The sequence below is a fragment of the Gorilla gorilla genome, chromosome 19 (genome assembly GCF_029281585.2).
Source record: "Gorilla gorilla gorilla isolate KB3781 chromosome 19, NHGRI_mGorGor1-v2.1_pri, whole genome shotgun sequence".
NCBI classification, from domain to species: domain Eukaryota; kingdom Metazoa; phylum Chordata; class Mammalia; order Primates; family Hominidae; genus Gorilla; species Gorilla gorilla.
Window position 1 is genome coordinate 92351934 of NC_073243.2, and position 20367 is coordinate 92372300.

General features: G+C 35.7%; 1 protein-coding gene across 6 annotated transcripts in view; it reads left to right on the forward strand.

The window, feature by feature from the left end:
- CDH18 (cadherin 18) overlaps positions 1-20367 on the forward strand; it is a 1104389-nt gene that overhangs the window by 1050715 nt on the left and 33307 nt on the right. For all 6 annotated transcript variants that reach the window (XM_055367740.2, XM_055367737.2, XM_019013683.4 and 3 more), the window contains one exon: positions 5458-5579. In XM_055367740.2, the coding sequence (XP_055223715.1) occupies positions 5458-5579 (122 nt within the window). The remainder of the gene's footprint in view (positions 1-5457; positions 5580-20367) is intronic.

Genomic DNA, 20367 nt, shown 5'->3' on the forward strand with positions numbered 1-20367 from the left:
ATTATTAAGATGTACATTCTGCTTTTTCCCAGGCTCAGTATTATAAAGTTGACATAGTTACCGTTAATTGTTTCTCAAAAACACAACATGGCAAGTTAAATAACTCTTATTATAGGCTTACAAATTAAATAATTAAGGCGCATCAATAAATTGCAAATAATTTATTGAAGTTCTGCTCCTGAAGAGTGCTGAGAATATGATTTATATTTATGTTTGCATGATTTCAATATATTTTATTTACTCTGCTGTCAAAAGAATATGAAAATTGTTTTCTAGAAATGAAGCATAAATATAAAAATTATAATAACAATAATAGGAATAGTGCTTTAAGGTCTTAAGGAATTATCCAATTTTAGCCTTAGCAAAATGCTTGTAAATCCCATGAATAGGTTTACATTTTATAGGTAGAGTGATTGACATTTAAAGGGTAAAATACTGACCCAAGGACACAAGAAATAATATATAGAGACCCATGGGTAGTTTTCAGTTCACAACTACAGAAATATCTCGTATCATAAAATACCAGAATGCTGCAAGAAGGCTGCGAGTGGCTATAAAGTGACAGTGAGTTTTCACCCCAATTGTCTGAAATCACAGCCACATTTTTATACATCATCCTACTTTTAGTAACAGACAGCAGTTATTGAATTTGCACCAGAAATTACTTTAAATTTACTCTAACATTTTGTTTTTCGTAATTCCTGTGGTTGCCCCTGACAGGGCAGGCAGTATCATGAGTCACATGCTCAATAAGGTAAGATTAAATTCGGTTTCCTACAGGACACTGAATGGTAGTAGGTATATAGACGAAACTGATATTACCCTGATCCCAAATGCTATGCTTTTAATCATTGTTACAGGATAGTGATTGTACATTAGGGATGTAAAGTAATATTGGGTCATAATGGAAAGAGTCTATGTTGAAGCAGAAGGATTTAGCTTCCTGTGCCTAAATGTGGAATGCATGAAAAGACATTCCAGCCCCAGGGGAAAGCTGCAACAAGGCAGAGGTAGGACAGTGAGAGGTGACAGCTGATAGCAGTCAACTGCTTGCTTGTTCTTTTATTCAAATTCCTCCTCAAGATATGGTTTTTCCAGAATCCTTTCATAGAAAACACAGTTTCTTACTTCACTGGAGTTGCTTTTAACCCTGCCTTTTCAGAAAAAGAGCAGAGATTTGGCCAGGCGCGGTGGCTCACGCCTGTAATCCCAGCACTTTGGGAGACCGAGGCGGGCGGATCACGAGGTCAGGAGATGGAGACCATCTTGTCTAACATGGTGAAACCCCGTCTCTACTAAAAACACAATAAATTAGCCGGGCGTGGTGGCTGGCGCCTGTAGTCCCAGCTACTCGGGAGGCTGAGGCAGGAGAATGGCGTGAACCCGGGAGGCGGAGCTTGCAGTGAGCGGAGATCGCGCCACTGCACTCCAGCCTGGGCGACAGAGCGAGACTCCATCTCAAAAAAAAAAGAGCAGAGAGTTATTTACTCAGGAACAAGTAAGGTTGCTGATACCTATGACTAGAGCTTACAAAATTATTCTTACCCCAGATTTTTAAAACAGATTGCTTTTGTCTGCTTAAAATTGGGAGATACAGGAATACATAAAATCTTTTATGATATGTAGAATAGAAAATATATATGTATGTAGTGGTAATAGAGAGTCAAAAGAAGTAGAATGTAACCCTTTGCTGAGATAAATCATTTAAACTATGTCCATTTCAATTTTTTATAATTTATAAAATAAGCATTTTGACTAATTATCTGTTAGTTTTGAAATAATGTAATAACAAAATAAAGTGATACTCAATGTTAGTTTCTAAAAGAAGTTTTAGCATTTTCATAAGTAAACATATATTTAAAGCAAGTAATTTAATTTAATGTATATATTCATTTATCAATATAATATATAAGTAATATAATAATGTACAAGCATCATATTATCTTTTACTATAAGTAGATAATCAGTTATTAACTATGCCAATATAAATTATATATGAAGGTATTAATATATTACTTTCAAGATGTCTTATAACTTTTTAACATATATATAATGTAATTCTTGATATCTACAAAGATGTTGCAAAATACAATAATAAACAGATTTTAACACATCTCTGTACTTAAGAATTAGAGTTACAAAAGCATTATCCTAAGCATTATCTTATTAGTTTTACAATATAATATTTACTTTTACGTGTTGTTTTCTATTTTTACAAAATTTTACAATACTTGAATGCAGTCTTCTGACACATTTCTGAGAACAACAATTTGTTTCTAAGATTGCTTCACATAGTGGCTGTGTTGTTATTTATTTTCTGTATGATATAAATGCATCAAAGTTTTGTATCCATTCAGGAGTTGTTGAATATTTTTATTTTCCTATTGTCGTTGTTGCCATTAATTGTACTGATAGTATGTATATTCAAGAGTTTTCCTATAGGTATAAATCAGGGAAATTACATCATCTAGAGAATGAGAATATACAAGTTATTCCTTGTGATTAACTTTACACACCTTTCTTTGTCTATATTCAATCCAGCATTTGGAGAAATCTTGCCAAACTTCTTAGTATTGTGTTAGTCTGGCTTATGTTAAATGTTAACTTATTTTGATTAACCTACTTTTCTTCGTACTAATGAGACTGAATTTTTTTCATGTTTATTTTTTATTTATATTATCTCTTCTATTAACCGTTGGCCATTAATATTTGCCTATTTTTATATTGTGTTGGCTTTTAAAATTGTTTCAATATGTTAAATTATCTATTACAGATACAAGTCCTTTGTCAGTTATGTGTGCCACGAATGTGTTCACCCAAATTGTAATTTTTTCCCTCTTCATGATATATTTGGAGAAACTGAGTAAGAAATCACATTTTAGTGCAATCAAATTTATCAATTCTTCCTTCTTGTTTTAGTGAATTTTGTGTTTTGAAATTGTGCATGTAACTTAAGTGCGCATATTAATGCTAACCATTTTTCCCAAAATATGTATGATTTTGCCTTATATACTTGTCTTTAATAATTTAAAACATGTTTTTGTGTAAGTGTAACATAAGATCAATGTCATTATTCTTACTGTTACTACTACTACTATTATTATGTGAATAACAAGTTGTACTATTTATTGATTAACCCATATGTTCACCATTGATCTGTAATGCCATCATCACCATATATTAAATTTCTATGTATAGTGGGTCTTTGGCTGGGTTCTGTTTTGTGTTTCTGTTCTGTTTGTCTGTCCCTGTGACATAGTCATAGGGTGTTAAGTGTAGTAAGCCTTGATAAATGGTACATACAGCAACTTTCCTTTTTTTTTTTTTTTTTTTTTTTTTTTTGAGAAGGAGTCTCACTCTGTCACTCAGGCTGCAGTGCAGTGGCGTGAGCTCAGCTCGCTGCAGCCTCCGCCTCCCAGGTTCAAGCGATTCTCCTGCCTCAGCCTCCCCAGTAGTTGGGAGTACAGGCATGCACAACCACACCTGGCTAATTTTTGTATTTTTACTAGAGACGAGGTTGCTCCGTGTTGGCCAGGCTGGTCTCGATCTCCTGACTTCAGGTGTTCCTCCTACCTCAGCCTCCCAAAATACTGGGATTACAGGCGTGAGCCACCACGCCCGGTGTGCAACTCTGCTTTATTCCTCTTCTTCATACAAGTCTGAATTATCTTAGTGTTTATAAATATTAGAAGCAGTTTTCAATTGCTATGAACAACTTTCATTGGATTTGTATTAGATTACATTGAAAATACCATCAATCTGGATGGTACGTCCTTATTTGTGATATTTTGTCTCTTTAACCGCAGACGTAATACAGCTCTTAATATCTTTATATCTTTTTTAATGAAATTCAGTAAAGTATTCTGCATATGGGTCTTTCATATACTTTGTTAGATTTATTCATAGGTTCCTTTAATTCTTAGATTTTTCACCATTCAGAATGATGTATGATGCAATTTTTATTGTCATTTGTTGTTTTATTGGATGGTTTTTAGAATATATGAATATTGCATTTTATTTTTTGTGTTTCTTAATATGTTCTTGAGTGATTATGTATATGCTTTATCATCCTTCCTTTAATTCACTAACTTGTGAATAACTTTTATTGTATCTTTATAAAAATTTACTTCTTTTCTGTACCTCTTCCGTCTTTTATTGTTGAGCTAAACAAACATTCCTGGGACAAAACTGATCAAGAATTATCAAGAACAACTCAGTGGAGTGTGTTTACTATTATTTTGTTTAGGCAGTTGACACTTAATATGTGTCGTGAGTGGTAGTGTCTAGTATTGGTTCCAAAGTTTCACAAGCAAAATAAATAAATAAATAAATAAAAATTTTGAAATATTTCCTCTTTCTTATATTTTCTAGGGGGAAAATGTGTAGACTGTAATTACCTGTTACTTTAAGTAAAAAAATCTGGGACAAATTTTTTTCTCTCTTTGCAAAAATTAACTTTTTACTGAAAAATTTATTTTCTCTAGTTGCTTTAATACAGTGCTACTTAGATTTTCTATTTATGTTAGAGCTACTTAAGATACTTTTTAACCCATCTATTTTCTATCATGAATAACTTCTCTATAAGTATTTATTCCCTTTTTCCCAATATTGTTGTATCTTTTTTACTAGTCTTATTATTAATGTATTGTATGTTGTTACAATTTAAATTTGAATTGCTTCAGAGAATGACAGATACATTAGCAAAGAGAAAGCCAGACATAGAGATTTAATTTGTTCATTATGTATTCTGAATCTCTAGCTTGGACTTGTAAAATATACCAGACATTTACGTTTTTGTTACATCTTAGAATTAATAAACTCACTGAAAAGATAAAAAGTCTTAGTTTAAGATGTTTTTGAAACTACTGAATATATTTTGATATCTACTAGAGTTACATGTAAATTGCATGTATGAATCTCATGCTAAATTTTGATTTCAATTATTCTTTATTTTTCCCCGAGTGTGACTTAACATCACACTCTACATATATTCTGCCATAAGAAAATGATTCTTTGTGTAAAGAAATTTATTTTTTGTTTTCTTTGAGTTTAGTTAGATTTGAACATTAAACTTTTTTAAAGATTATGTAATTATTTTTTACCAACTGCTGTGTTTTTCTTAGATTAATGATGAAACCAATTGTTCATCCTGTAGACTCTGACAGCATACAATGAATTCTGACAACTTTCTCCCACTCAAGTTCCTGATAACATGTAATTTCCTTGATATGACAAAATATCATTTTGGCATTCATGTCATGCCATGGTGTTCATTTTTCATTTTCCTGTAAGTTAATGAGTTCTAGCAAAGAGCGCCTTCATAAAGTTGTCGTTTGCCAAAAGTCCTGCTAAGGCATATGGAACCAGTGACAAGCTACAGTATTAAAGAGATTTGTTTTAAACCGAGCCTTCAAAGTGTGCATGGAAATACTAAATACATTCCTGTGTATTTTGCAGATAATCCTGATTTGCTGAGCCATGTCACAGTGGGTATTAGAGTTCTGGATGTCAATGACAATCCACCCGAACTTGCCAGGGAATATGATATTATTGTATGTGAAAATTCTAAGCCTGGCCAGGTAAGTTAATTGTTTCCTTCCTCCTCATTTGAATGGAATAAATGCAAGCGCCTTTATTTTTATTATTCTTAGGTATAATCCCCCAAAGCCCACAGTGCAATTTTGTACTCAGTGGAAATAATTTCATAAAGCTTTATTTTAAGTACCAAATAATTTTTGGAGAATCATAGCAATTGAATTTTCTTTGGATCCGAAATGTAACTCAGAAAAATGAATTCATTCATGAATGCTGCACAAATTATACCAATAAAATGATATTGAATGCTTTATGTCCAACCCTACTTTAAGTGAGGAGGAAATAGCAAACGTTTTTCTCTTAATGAGGTTGATGGACTTGATTGTGTCTGAGGGACTAGCTGTGTCTATTTTGGAGGATCTGCAGGAGTGACACAGGAATGATGATTGAGTGATGCTGATGCTAAACGATGATTCAGTTTTAGAAACATGAAGAGTATATATGTATTAATAGGGTGGTGAGAGTGAAGATGGATCTGGATCATGGGGCAAGAGGCTGGATGTCATGTGCATCTAGTTAAAGAAGCATGGCAATTTGGAAGGCTGGTTGCCTATAGCAAATAGAGCAAGTAGGAGACTGAAAGGGGTTGTGCATTTGTTTTTCTGCTGTGTAAGAAATCATACAAAATCCGCAACATAAAACAACATGTATTTATTATCTCACAGTTTCTATAGGTCAGAAATTTGTGCATGGCTTAGCTGGGTCTTTGCAAGAGTCTCGCAAGACTATAATCAAGGTGTCTGCTAGGGCTGTTTTCTCGCCCGAGGCTCAGGGATCTCTTCCAAGTTCATAGGGCTGTTGGGAACATTCAGTTTCTTTCTGATACAGACCCGAGAAAGTCAAGACTTTCCTTTACTCCTCAAGGCTGCCCATATCTCTGAGATACCACAAGCAGTTGCTTGCCATTTGGACCTCCCCAATATGTCCAGTTATTTCATCAAGCAAATAAGAGGAGCAAGCCTGCAGGCAAAACAGCCTCATATAATGTAATGTAATCAAGTGAGTCATGCATCAACACATTTGCCATATTCTGTTTTCAGAACCAAGACACAGGTCATACCCACACTGAAGGCAGAGGGATTACAGGAAGGCGTGCATTCCAGGAGCAGCACCTTAAAATCTATCTGCTGTGGATGAATCCAGAAGTGGAAAGGGTATAGGTCAAAATATGCCCTTTCTGAGTCAAAAGTACTCTATTATTGTCTTTAGTGAACCTGAATGAGTATACCTTCCCAAATCGTGCCAAGTCATTTTGAAACTTGTGCTGAAATTATACTCCTGAGAAGCATCCTTTTTTGTATTTATGTATGAGGGGCAATCATGGGGCTTGCTAAAGTAATCATTACCTATTTGTTTTTAGTACCGTCAGGGAAAAATATATGTATATCTCAATGTCTGGCTTTGTAACATAAAGCTTTTTTCATGTTCACTGTTGTTAAAATAAAAAACTCTAGACATAATACATTTAAAAGGGCTTATTTAAGCAAAAAATGAGTAACAAATTGGGCTACACTCACAATCAGAAGAAGTTTAAAGAGCTCCATCCAGCAGTGTGAGCAACAGGCTTTCAAAGGCTGAACACAGAAGCCAAGTAGAGAAATTACCTGACCGGCTACAGCTAGGTGTTTGCTTTATTTGGGCATTAGTGACAAGTTGGCTGTCTTGTAATTGCCTGAAACCCAGCTATTTGTTACTAAAATTATATTCCTAAATTAGGTTTCTTTTAGTTGGCATAATGTATTAGTCAGAGTTCTCTAGAGAGACAGAACTAATAGGATAGAAGTATATATGAAAGGGAGTTTATTAAGGAGTATTGACTCACACACCATCACAAGGTGAAGTCCCACAGTAGGCCGTGTGCAAGCTGAGGAGCAAGGAAGCCAGTCTGAGTCCCTAAACCTCAATATTAGGGAAGCCAACAGTGCAGCTTTCATCCTGTGGCCAAAGGACTGAGATCCCCTGGTAAACCACTGGTGTAAGTCCAAGAATCCAAATCTGAAGAGCATGGAGTCTGATGTTCAAGGTCAGGAAGGATCCAGCACAGGAAAAAGACGAGGGCCGGAAGACTCAGCAAGTCTGCTCTTCCATCTTCTGCCTGTTTTATTCTAGCCTGTCTGGCAGCTGATTAGATGGTGCCCACCCAGATTGTGGGTGGGTCTGCCTCTCCTAGTCCACTGACTCCAATGTTAATCTCCTTTGGTAACACCCTCACAGACACACCAGGAACAATACGTGGCATCCTTCAGTCCAATCAACTTGACACTCAATATTAACCATCAAACATATTTAGGTAGCATTTTGTTACACAGAAACTAAAAATGCAATGATAGCCTCAGGCTGATATGGCCTCCTACTTAATTAATTTAACATTTCCCATGAGAAAATTAGAAATATGAATGAGGACAAAGTAAAGTTATACTTGAAAGCATTGTACAGTTTATATAATTTATTCACTTAAAATATTAAGATTATTATTTTATATGCTTAAATATTTTTCTATGCACTGATTTCAAAACCAGTAAATACTTTTATAGTATAAATATATTATTAAATATTCAGCAAATTTTATTTCAATTCTATTAAAAATGGATGCATACATCCTAACATACTGTTCTTGAAATACATTATAAAAGCACAGTTGATGAAAAAATATTAAACATTCTAATGGAAAATTTAAGTTTAAGAAAATACAGTATCTCAATTGTTGGTAATAACAGCAGCTTAGACATAGTGCAAGAGAAAATAAGGGAACTGGAAAGTAAGTCAGAATAAAAAAATCCATGTTGAAGCATGGAAAGAAAAATAAAATATAAATAAGAGTATGAGAGACATATGGGACATGCAAGTGTAATATAAAAGTTTTTCAATTCTGAGAGGCATATAAGAGAGAATGGGACTGAAATAATATTTAAGATGATTATAGCTGAAAGTTATTCCAAAGTGATGGAAATATCAAGCCAAACACTCAAGAAACAAGAGAAACAAAACCACCAAGCATACTGCCTACAAAGGTAAATTTGCCTCAGTGCACTAAAGTAAAATATTAGCAAAAGTAAACGCAGCAAGAGAAAAAAGATAGGTGATACCACAATCAAAATCACAGGACCTAAGATAAAGCAAAGCATTCTTTGACTTGACCCCAAAAAGCATGATCCATAAAAGGAAACAGTGATAAATTGAATTTCATCAAAATTTAACAGTTTTGCTCTTTGAAAAAGATGCTCTTTGAAAAAGTCTGTTAAGATGATAAAAAAAGACAAACTACAGACTTTCTACTTATACTGCTATAGTTTCAAAACTCAACAATAAAAACAGAAGATAAAATCCAATTTGAAAATGTGCAAAATACAAGAGCAGACATTTACTGACAAGGACATAGAAAGAGCCAACCAGCATATAAAAGGATATTCCACATATTTTAAAAAAATTATTTCTATTCACATTAGGTAAATAGAAATTAAAACTACAATGTGATATCGCTACAGGCCTAGCATAAGAGCTAAACTTTTTGGTAAATTGTGGAGAAATTAGGTCATTTCTACATCATTGGTGAAAGTGTAAAATGGTACTGCTACTGGGAAACATATTTTGACAGTTTCACAAAAAATTAAATATGCAGCTACCATAAAATTCAGAACTGCATTTTTGGGCATTTCCCACAGAGATATGAAATTTTATGTTTTACAACAAAATGTGCACAATTATTTATAGCAGTTTTATTTATAAAAAACCCAGACTGGAACCAACACAGACATCCTTCAGTAGGTGAATGGTTAAGCAAATTGTGGTGAATTCATAGATAGAGACACAAAAAACCTTCAAAAAATCAGTGAATCCAGGAGCTGTTTTTTTTTTTGGAAAAGATCAACAAAATTGATAGACCACTAGCAAGACTAATAAAGAAGAAAAGAGAGAAGAATCAAATAGACACAATAAAAAATGATAAAGGGGATATCATTACCGATCCCACAGAAATACAAACTACCATCAGAGAATACTATAAACACCTCTTTGCAAATAAACTAGAAAATCTAGAAGAAATGGATACAGTCCTGGACAATATACCCTCCCAAGACTAAACCAGGAAGATGTTGAATCGCAGAATAGACCAATAACAGCCTCTGAAATTGAGGCAATAATTAATAGCCTACCAACCAAAAAAAGTCTAGGACCAGACTTATTCACAGCCAAATTCTACCAGAGGTACAAAGAGGAGCTGGTACCATTCCTTCTGAAACTATTCCAATCAATAGGAAAAGAGGGAATCCTCCCGAACTCATTTTATGAGGCCAGCATCATCCTGATACCAAAGCCTGGCAGAGACACAACAAAAACAGAGAATTTTAGACCAATATCCCTGATGAACATCAGTGTGAAAATCCTCAGTAAAATACTGGCAAACCAAATCCAGCAGCATATCAAAAAGCTTATCCACCAAGATCAAGTTAGCTTCATCCCTGGGATGCAAGGCTGGTTCAACCTATGCAAATCAATAAATTTAATCCATCACATAAACATATCCAAAGACAAAAACCACATAATTATCTCAATAGATGCAGAAAGGCCTTTGACAAAATTCAACAGCCCTTCATGCTAAAAAACTCTCAATAAACTAGGTATTGATGGAATGTATCTCAAAATAATAAGAGCTTTGTATGACAAACCCACAGCCAATCTCATACTGAATGGGCAAAAACTGGAAGTATTCCCTTTGAAAACTGGCACAAGACAGGGATGCCCTCTCTCACCACTCCTATTCAACATAGTGTTGGAAGTTCTGGCCAGGGCAATCAGGCAAGAGAAAGAAATAGAGTATTTAATTAGGAAGAGAGGAAGTGAAATTGTCCCTGTTTGCAGATGACATGATTGTATATTTAGAAAACCCCATTGTCTCAGCCCAAAATCTTCTTAAGCTGATAAGAAACTTCAGCCAAGTCTCAGGATACAAAATCAATGTGCAAAAATGACAAGCATTCCTATACACCAGTAACAGACAGACAAAAGGCCGAATCATGAGTGAACTCCCATTCACAATTGCTACAAAGAGAATAAAATACCTAGGAATACAACTTACAAGGGATGTGAAGGACCTCTTCAAGGAGAACTGCAAACCAACCACTGCTTAATGAAACAAAGAGGATACAAACAAATAGAAGAACATTCCATGCTCATGGATAGGAAGAATCAATACTGTGAAAATGGCCATACTGCCCAAGGTAATTTATAGATTCAATGCCATCCCCATCAAGCTACCAATGACTTTCTTCACAGAATTGGAAAAAAACTACTTTAAATTTCATATGGAACCAAAAAAGAACCCACATTGCCAAGACAATCCTAAGCCAAAAGAACAAAGCTGGAGGCATCACGCTACCTGACTTCAAACTATACTACAAGGCTACAGTAACCACAACAGCATGGTACTGGTACCAAAACAGAGATATAGACCAATGGAACAGAACAGAGCCCTCAGAAATAACACCAAACATCTACAATCAACTGATTTTTGACAAACTTGACAAAACAATAAATGGGGAAATGATTCCCTGTTTAATAAATGGTGCTGGGAAAACTGGCTAGCCATATGTAGAAAGCTGAAACTGGATCCCTTCCTTACACCTTATACAGATATTAATTCGAGATGGATTAAAGACTTAAATGTCAGATCTAAAACCATAAAAACCCTAGAAGAAAACCTAGGCAATTCCATTCAGGACATAGGCATGGGCAAGAACTTCATGACTAAAACACCAAAAGCAATGGCAACAAAAGCCAAAATAGACAAATGGGATCTAATTAAACTAAAAACCTTCAGCACAGCGAAAGAAACTACCATCAGAGTGAACAGGCAACCTACAGAATGGGAGAAAATTTTTGCAATCTACTCATCTGACAAAGGGCTAATATCCAGAATCTACAAATAACTTAAACAAATTTACAAGAAAAAATCAAACAACCCCATCAAAAAGTGGGCAAAGGATAAGAACAAACACTTTTCAAAAGAAGACATTTATGCAGCCAACAGACGCATGAAAAAATGCTCATCATCACTGGTCATCAGAGAAATGCAAATCAAAACCACAATGAGATACCATCTCACACCAGTTAGAATGGTGATCATTAAAAAGTCAGGAAACAACAGGTGCTGGAGAGGATGTGGAGAAATAGGAACACTTTTACACTGTTGATGGGAATGTAAACTAGTTCAACCATTGTGGAAGACGGTGTGGAGATTCCTCAAGGATCTAGAAATAGAAATACCATTTGACCCAGTGGTCCCATTACTGGGTATATACCCAAAGGATTATACACCATGCTACTATAAAGACACATGCAAATGTATGTTTATTGCAGCACTATTCACAACAGCAAAGACTTGGAACCAACCCAAATGTCCATCAATGATAGACTGGATTAAGAAAATGTGGCACATATACACCATGGAATACTATGCAGCCATAAAAAAGATGAGTTCGTGTCCTTTGTAGGGACGTGGATAAAGCTGGAAACCATCATCCTGAGCAAACTATCACAAGGACAGAAAACCAAATACTGCATGTTCTCACTCATAGGTGGGAATTGGACAATGAAAACACTTGGACACCGGGTGGGGAACATCACACACTGGGGCCTGTCATGGGGTGGGAGAATGCGGGAGGGATAGCATTAGGAGAAATATCTAATGTAAATGACGAATTAATGGGTGCAGCAAGCCAACATGGCACAGGTATACATATGTAACAAACCTGCACGTTGTGCACATGTACCCTAGAACTTAAAGTATAAAAAAAAAATCATATTGCAAATAAAGGAATGCACTTCTAAGTAACTTAATATTCCATGAAGAAAAACAAACTTAAATGAAAAAACAAGTTCCATGAAATGATAATGTAAATAAGTCCATATAAAAATTTCTAGGGAACAGTTCAGCCATAACTAACAGGAAATTTATAATTTTAGATGCATATAATAAAGAAGATAAAATAATGCAAATTAAAAGCCTAAGCATTATTCTTAAGAAGTTAGAAAAATAAATCAATTTAATCCAAGTAAAATAGAATAACAATTTATGAGATGAATTTAATGAAATGGAAATGAACCAAAAGAAAACATTGAAGAGTTCACAGCTTAGTTATTTGAAAAGACAGATAAGTCCCTGGTAAATTGTTAAAAACAAAAGAGAGAGAAATAGAACAAATGAAGAATATTAGGAAAAAATCAAGAGGCAGTAACTATAGACCTTACAGATATCAGAAGCCAATTGTATATTACAATGTCGTCTTTTACTAAAATTTGAAAGTTTAGACATAATGCATATATTTTTAGAAAAGTAAAGTTTGTCAAAGCTGACACAAGAATAGATTTAGCTGGGCTTGATGGCTCATGCCTATAATCCCAGCTACTTGGGAGTCTTAAGTGGGAGGATCCCTTGAGCCCTGGAGGTCAAGTCTGCAGTGAGCTGTGATCCTGCCACTGCACTCCAGCCTGGGTAACAAAGTGAGACCTTGTCTCAGAAAATAAATAAATAAGGACTGATTAAAGTTGTATTTATTAAATTCATTAAATGTATAAATAAAAACCTTTCCTTTCCACAAATAAATTCTCTTCTCATGGCTTTAATGGTGAATTCTACTAAAAATTTAAGAAAAATCATGACAGTAATTGTAAAAGGTATTCAAGAGTTCAGAAAAAGGGTGGCAGGATCATTTTTGTACACATTTTATGATGCCAGCATAACTTTAACATCAAAAGGTATAAGTTGAATTATAGCTATTCTCTGCATGATCATAGATATAATAAATGTCATAAATAAAATATTTGTAAACCATATAAAGCAAAAAAGGATAGTATTTTAAAAAGAGACGATGAAAAATAAAAACCTACCTAATCAGGAGAATCCAAAGCATTTGTGAAAATTCAACACCCATTAATAATAGCAACAACCGTGACAATGCTGCTATACGCAGGTAGAATTTTTGAATGACATTAACAAATTTGCTAAATATCAGGTCAATATAAACATGTTATTTAGAGTTCTCATACCACAAACAATTAGAAAATTAAGCTGAAACACTAGACCATTTGCCATTACATTGAAAATAAGACACCTAAGAGTAAATGTTACCCTTGTTAGCACTCAACTACTGTCTCTCTAGAGGGCAACTCTTAAAACTTAGGTCCTTTGCCTCAATGGATCTTTATTTCCATGATTTTTAGATTACTCAGAGATCTAAAAATTGGTAAATTAAAAATATCATTTGAAATATGATTTAAAGAACCAAGCATGGGCTTATGTTTGCATCAGACATTGTTTTCTGACTAATTATAATTTTAGAAATTCATTTAAATAAGCATGTAGATTGTATTTTTAAATTTCAAGATCATTTCAAAGCTTTAAGGTTAAAGTATATTCTCATAATATGGCACAACAATGGTTGCTAGTCCCATGCTACCTATGTAGTCTGCTGCAAATCTAGGCCAATAACACCCAGCCCTTGCTCTTGGCTTAATTGATACTTATTTTCTCTGAAGCAATGGGCTGAGCTGTGTATTGGCCCCTTTTAGCTATGGCTTGGGTGCAGGGCACCAAGTCCTGCACAAAGCAGCATGGTCCTGGGCTGGCCCGCAAAAACAGTTTTTCCTCCTAGGCCTCTAGGTTGGTGATGGGAGGGGCTGCCGAGAACACCTCTGACATGCCCTGGAGACATTTTCTCCATTGTCTTGGTGATCAACATTTGGCTCCTCGATACTTACACGACTTTTGGCAGCCAGCTTGAATTTGTCCTCAGAAAATGGGTTTGTCTTTTTTATTTCATTGTCAGGCTTCAAATTTTCCAAACTTTCATGCTCTGCTTCCCTTTAAAACATAAGTTCCAAATTCAAACCATCCCTTTGAAATGCATAAAACTGAATGATTTTAAGAGCACCCAGGTTATATCTTGAACACTTTGCTATTAAAAATTTCTTCCACTAGATACCCTAAATCATCTCTCTCAAGTTCAAAGTTTCACAGATCCCTAGAGCAGGGGCAAAATGCCACCAGTCTCTTTGCTAAAGCATAGCAAGAGTCACTTTTATTCCGGTTTGCAACAGGTTCCTCATCTCCGTCCTCAGCCTGGACTTCATTTTAGATATCACTATCTGCATTTTCGTCAAAGCCGTTCAACGAGTCTCTAGAAAGTTCCAAACCTTCCCACATCTTCCTGTCTTCTAAGCCCTCCAAACTGTTCCAACCTCTTCCTCTTACCCAGTTCCAAAGACAATTTCACATTGTTTGGTATCTTTGTATCAGTGTCCCACTCTCCGTGGTACCAATTTACTGTATTAGTCTGTTTTCGTACTGCTATTAAGAACTGCTTGAGACATGGTAATGTATAAAGGAAAGAGGTTTAAGTGACTCACAGTTCAGCATGGCTAGGGAAGCCTCAGGAAACTTACAATCATGGGGGAAAGCCAAGGGGAAGCAAGGCACCTTCTTCAGAAGCCTGCATGAAAGAGAAGTGCTGAGAGATGGGGGATGAGCTGCTTATAAAACCATCAGATCGGCTGGGTGCATTGGCTCATGCCTGTAATCCCAGTACTTTCGGAGGCTAAGGCAGGCAGATCACCTGAGGTCAGGAGTTCAAGACCAGCCTGCCCAACATGGCCCCATCTCTTTCAAAATACAAAAAATTAGGCCGGGCGCGGTGGCTCACGCCTGTAATCCCAGCACTTTGGGAGGCCGAGGCGGGTGGATCACGAGGTCAGGAGATCGAGACCATCCTGGCTAACACGGTGAAACCCCGTCTCTACTAAAAATACTAAAAATTAGCCGGGCGTGGTGGCGGGCGCCTGTAGTCCCAGCTACTCGGGAGGCTGAGGCAGGAGAATGGCGTGAACCCAGGAGGCGGAGCTTGCAGTGAGCCGAGATCGCGCCACTGCACTCCAGCCTGGGCGACAGAGCGAGACTCCGTCTCAAAAAAAAAAAAAAAAAAAAAAATTAGCTAGGCATGGTGGCAGGTGCTTGTAATCCCAGCTACTCGGGAGGCTGAGGCAGGAGAATCGCTTGAACCCAGGAGGCGTAGGTTGTAGTGAGCTGAGATTGCACCACTGCACTCCAGCCTAGGCAACAAGAGCAAAACTTGGTCTCAAAAAAAAAAAAAAATCAGATCTCCTGAGAACTCACTATCAGGAGAACAGCATAGGGGAAAGCCACCCTCATGATCCAGTTACCTCCACCTGGTCTCTCCAGGTAGGGTTTATGTGGGATTATAATGTGGGGATTATGGGGATTATAATTCAACATGATTTTAGTGGGGACACAAAACCTAACCATATCAAAAAGGTAATTACTACACTTAGCATTTGACATTACTACCCTTCTAATATTTTGATTAAGTTTTGTAAGTTGATTATGTGGTTACTCCTTTTTGCACTTTAAAACACCATACATTTAGCTACCATTGTTGCCTTTAACATTGAATAGTTTTAGATGTGATTATAAGGTAATTGAACTTATTATGCTGTTGCTTGTGTATTTGTTTTCACCTCTTCCACCAAAATAACTTTAAGCTTCAATTGATGGGAGAAAAGATTGTTTGTAAGTGTAGCTTGTGGCATCCACATTTAGACAAATCATTACCAGTGTATGTGCTCTGCTTGTGAGATTAACCCATTACAGAGTGAAATGGCCCGAATCTGTATTCTTTAGTTTCATAGTGTTTGACTCCTTTAACCATATCTTGAAAACACTTTTGAAGAAATCCGATGCATCCCGATGCAGAGTTGGAATAAGAAACTCTATTTAAACAACAATTGGCGAAATCAGTTTTCTGAAGTGTATTTGTATTGCCAGGCTGTGTGACAGTTCCTCTTTCAATGACAATTGCTTTTCAAATTACGGATATTTCTATTATGAATGCTGCACATCTAAACGTATCAGCATGTAGCTATGTCAAAGAGATTGGCTTTTTATGAAAGTTTAAGCCCTGTAATACAGCAGAGTTCAGGTAAATCGTGATACTAATGTAAACTGCAACAATATAGTTCTCTAAGTTAATATATTTTCCTGTTCTGAAAAAAAAAATCTTTTAGTATATTGCCTGAGAAAAATATTAAAAAGAAAGGCATGCATGCATGAAATTTGAAGACAGTTCCCAAAGTAGAATGAATTAAGAAAAATTTAGATATGCCTAAAGTGGAAACATTGAAAAAATAAAGAGAGTCTATTCTATTTTATGCATATTAAACTTCCTCTGTATTCTTTCTTTCATTAGAAATAAATGTACAAAAATAACACATAAAAGAAATTTTATTACATAACATTCTCTGCTTCCACCACATACAATTATTAACCATATAGCTTTGCATGAAAAAATTAACTAGGTCAATAGAGATTCTTTACTGTCAAAAATCAAGCTCATTTAAATAACGAAAGTTGATGTTATCAAATAAATGTATGCAGATACTATTAACGATTATATTATGAAGCAGATGCATTGACTAAACAGGACACTATGTATTTTAGAAAAAATTCTTTTAGATCGAGAGGTTACATGGGCATTTTTTTACATGGGTATGTTTTATGCTGGTGGGGATTGGGCCTGTAGTGTATGCATTACTCAAATAGCGAACATTGTGCCCAACAGGTTATTTTTCAACCCTTGCCCCTTCCCACTCTCTGCCCTTTTGGAGTCCCTGTTGTCTATTATTTTCATCTTTATGTTCCTTTGTCCCCATTGTTTAGCTTCCATTTATAAGTGAGAACGCGTGGTATTTGGTTTTCTATTTCTGAGTTAAGAACATTCTTGGCCAGGCGCAGTGACTCACAGCTGTAATCCCAGTATTTTGGGAGGCCGAGGCGGGCAGATCACTTGAGGCCAGGGGTTCTAGACCAGCCTGGCCAACATAGCAAAAACCCATTTCTACCAAAAATACAAAAATTAGGCATGGTGGCTTACACCTGTAATCCCAACTACTCGGTGGCTGAGACACGAGAATCACTTGAACCCAGGAGGTGAAGGTTACAGTGAGCTGAGATTGAGAGATTGTGCCTCTGGCACTCCAGCCTGGGTTACAGAGTGAGTCTCTGCCACAGAAAAAAAAAAAAAAAAAGAAAGAAAGAGCTTCCTTTTTAAAATGCTTAAGCCAAGCAAGTTCATTTGCCAAAACTAACATTATGGTATTAGATTAGACAAATTTTATATATTTGTGATACTGACTTTTCCCTAATAAAGTACTCTAATTAACAGTAACAGTAACTCTAATTAACAGTAACAGTCTGTCTCAATTAACAGACAATTGAAAGTATATTTTTAAAAGTGGATACATTTATTTGTAGATATCAAAAATACTCCCTGGTAATTATTTATAAATAGCAACTGTCTATTTTTTTTCACCCTTTGCTTTTGTAATGTAGACTAAATTTGTAATATCATTTATTTGATATCTTTAAAAATAAATAACCATTCTATGTACTAATTACATCATGTATATGTGATAAATAACATTTGGGTTCAATTAGAAGACACATGAATCAAAAAAGATATTCTTAGGGATTTTATATTACTAAAGCAATTGGACAAAGAGATAGCAAGGTAACACAGTGGATATAAATCAGAATTCTGACAAAGGGATAGAAAATTTGATGATGGAAACCTGGCAATTATCTAGATATCTGCCAGAAGTTTATAACTTCTAAAAACCATAAACATGTTAAGTTCTCAGGTATATTTTCTAAAGAAAGTCTAAGGTAACAATGAATGCAAATTCTATTACATGATGAAAGAGACAAGGTGATTTGTAAAACAGAAAAATTGAATATGCCAATACAGAGCAGAGACCAAGCAAATATTACAGCATTTTGGACAAAGTCAGACTGACATTCTAGTTTTTGGAAGCTTTTTTTTTTTTTCAGAAATACGATTAATAAAAATTGAAGCTTACATACATTATCAACAACTCTGTAAGAGTTCAAGATGATTGGGACATTGTTAAACAAGACATGATAATCAAATCCTCATTTTTTATGTAGAGACTAGGAGTTTCTCTCTTCTTTTTTTTAAATTATACTTTAAGTTCTAGGGTACATGTGCACAATGTGCAGGTTGGTTACATATGTATACATGTGCCATGTTGGTGTGCTGCACCTATTAACTCGTCATTTAACATTAGATATATCTCCTAATGTTATCCCTCCCCCCTCCTCCCAACCCACAACAGGCCCCAGTGTGTGAAGTTCCCCTTCCTGTGTCCATGTGTTCTCATTGTTCAATTCCAACCTATGAGTGAGAACATGTGGTGTTTGGTTTTTTGTCCTTGCGATAATTTGCTGAGGATGATGGTTTCCAGCGTCATCCATGTCCCTACAAAGGACATGAACTCATCATTTTTTATGGCTGCATAGTATTTCATGGTGTATACATGCCACATTTTCTTAATCCAGTCTATCATTGTTGGACATTTGGGTTGGTTCCAAGTCTTTGCTATTGTGAATAGTGCCGCGATAAACATACGTGTGCATGTGTCTTTATAGCAGCATGATTTATAATCCTTTGGGTATATACCCAGTAATGGGATGGCTGGGTCAAATGGCATTTCTAGTTCTGGATCCCTGAGGAATCGCCACACTGACTTCCACAATGGTTGAACTAGTTTACATTCCCATCAACAGTGTAAAAGTGTTCCTATTTCTCCACATCCTCTCCAGCACCTGTTGTTTCCTGACTTTTTAATGATCACCATTCTAACTGGGGTGAGATGGTATCTCATTGTGGTTTTGATTTGCATTTCTCTGATGGCCAATGATGATGAGCATTTTTTCATGTGTCTTTTGGCTGCATAAATGTCTTCTTTTGAGAAGTGTCTGTTCATATCCTTTGCCCACTTTTTGATGGGGTTGTTTGCTTTTTTCTTGTAAATTTGTTTGAGTTCATTGTAGATTCTGGATATTAGCCCTTTGACAGATGAGGAGATTGCAAAAATTTTCTCCCATTCTGTAGGTTGCCTGTTCACTCTGATGGTAGTTTCTTTTGCTGTGCAGAAGCTCTTTAGTTTAATTAGATCCCATTTGTCAATTTTGGCTTTTGTTGCCATTGCTTTTGGTGTTTTAGACAGGAAGTCCTTGCCCATGCCTATGTCCTGAATGGTAATGCCTAGGTTTTCTTCTAGGGTTTTTATGGTTTTAGGTCAAACATTTAAGTCTTTAATCCATCTTGAATTAATTTTTGTATAAGGTGTAAGGAAGGGATCCAGTTTCAGCTTTCTACATATAGCTAGCCAGTTTCCCAGCAGCATTTATTAAACAGGGATTCCTTTCCCCATTTCTTGTTTTTGTCAGGCTTGTTAAAGATCAGATGTAGATATGCAGCATTATTTCTGAGGGCTCTGTTCTGTTCTATTGGTCTATATATCTGTTTTGGTACCAGTACCATGCTGTTGTGGTTACTGTAGCCTTGTAGTATAGTTTGAAGTCAGGTAGCATGATGCCTCCAGCTTTGTTCTTTTGGCTTAGGATTGACTTGGAAACGTGGACTCTTTTTTGGTTCCATATGAACTTTAAAGTAGTTTTTTCCAATTCTTTGAAGAAAGTCATTGATAGCTTGATGGGGATGGCATTGAATCTATAAATTACCTTGGGCAGTATGGCCATTTTCACAATATTGATTCTTCCTACCCATGAGCATGGAATGTTCTTCCATTTGTTTGTATCCTCTTTTATTTCATTGAGCAGTGGTTTGTAGTTCTCCTTTAAGAGGTCCTTCATGTCCCTTGTAAGTTGGATTCCTAGGTATT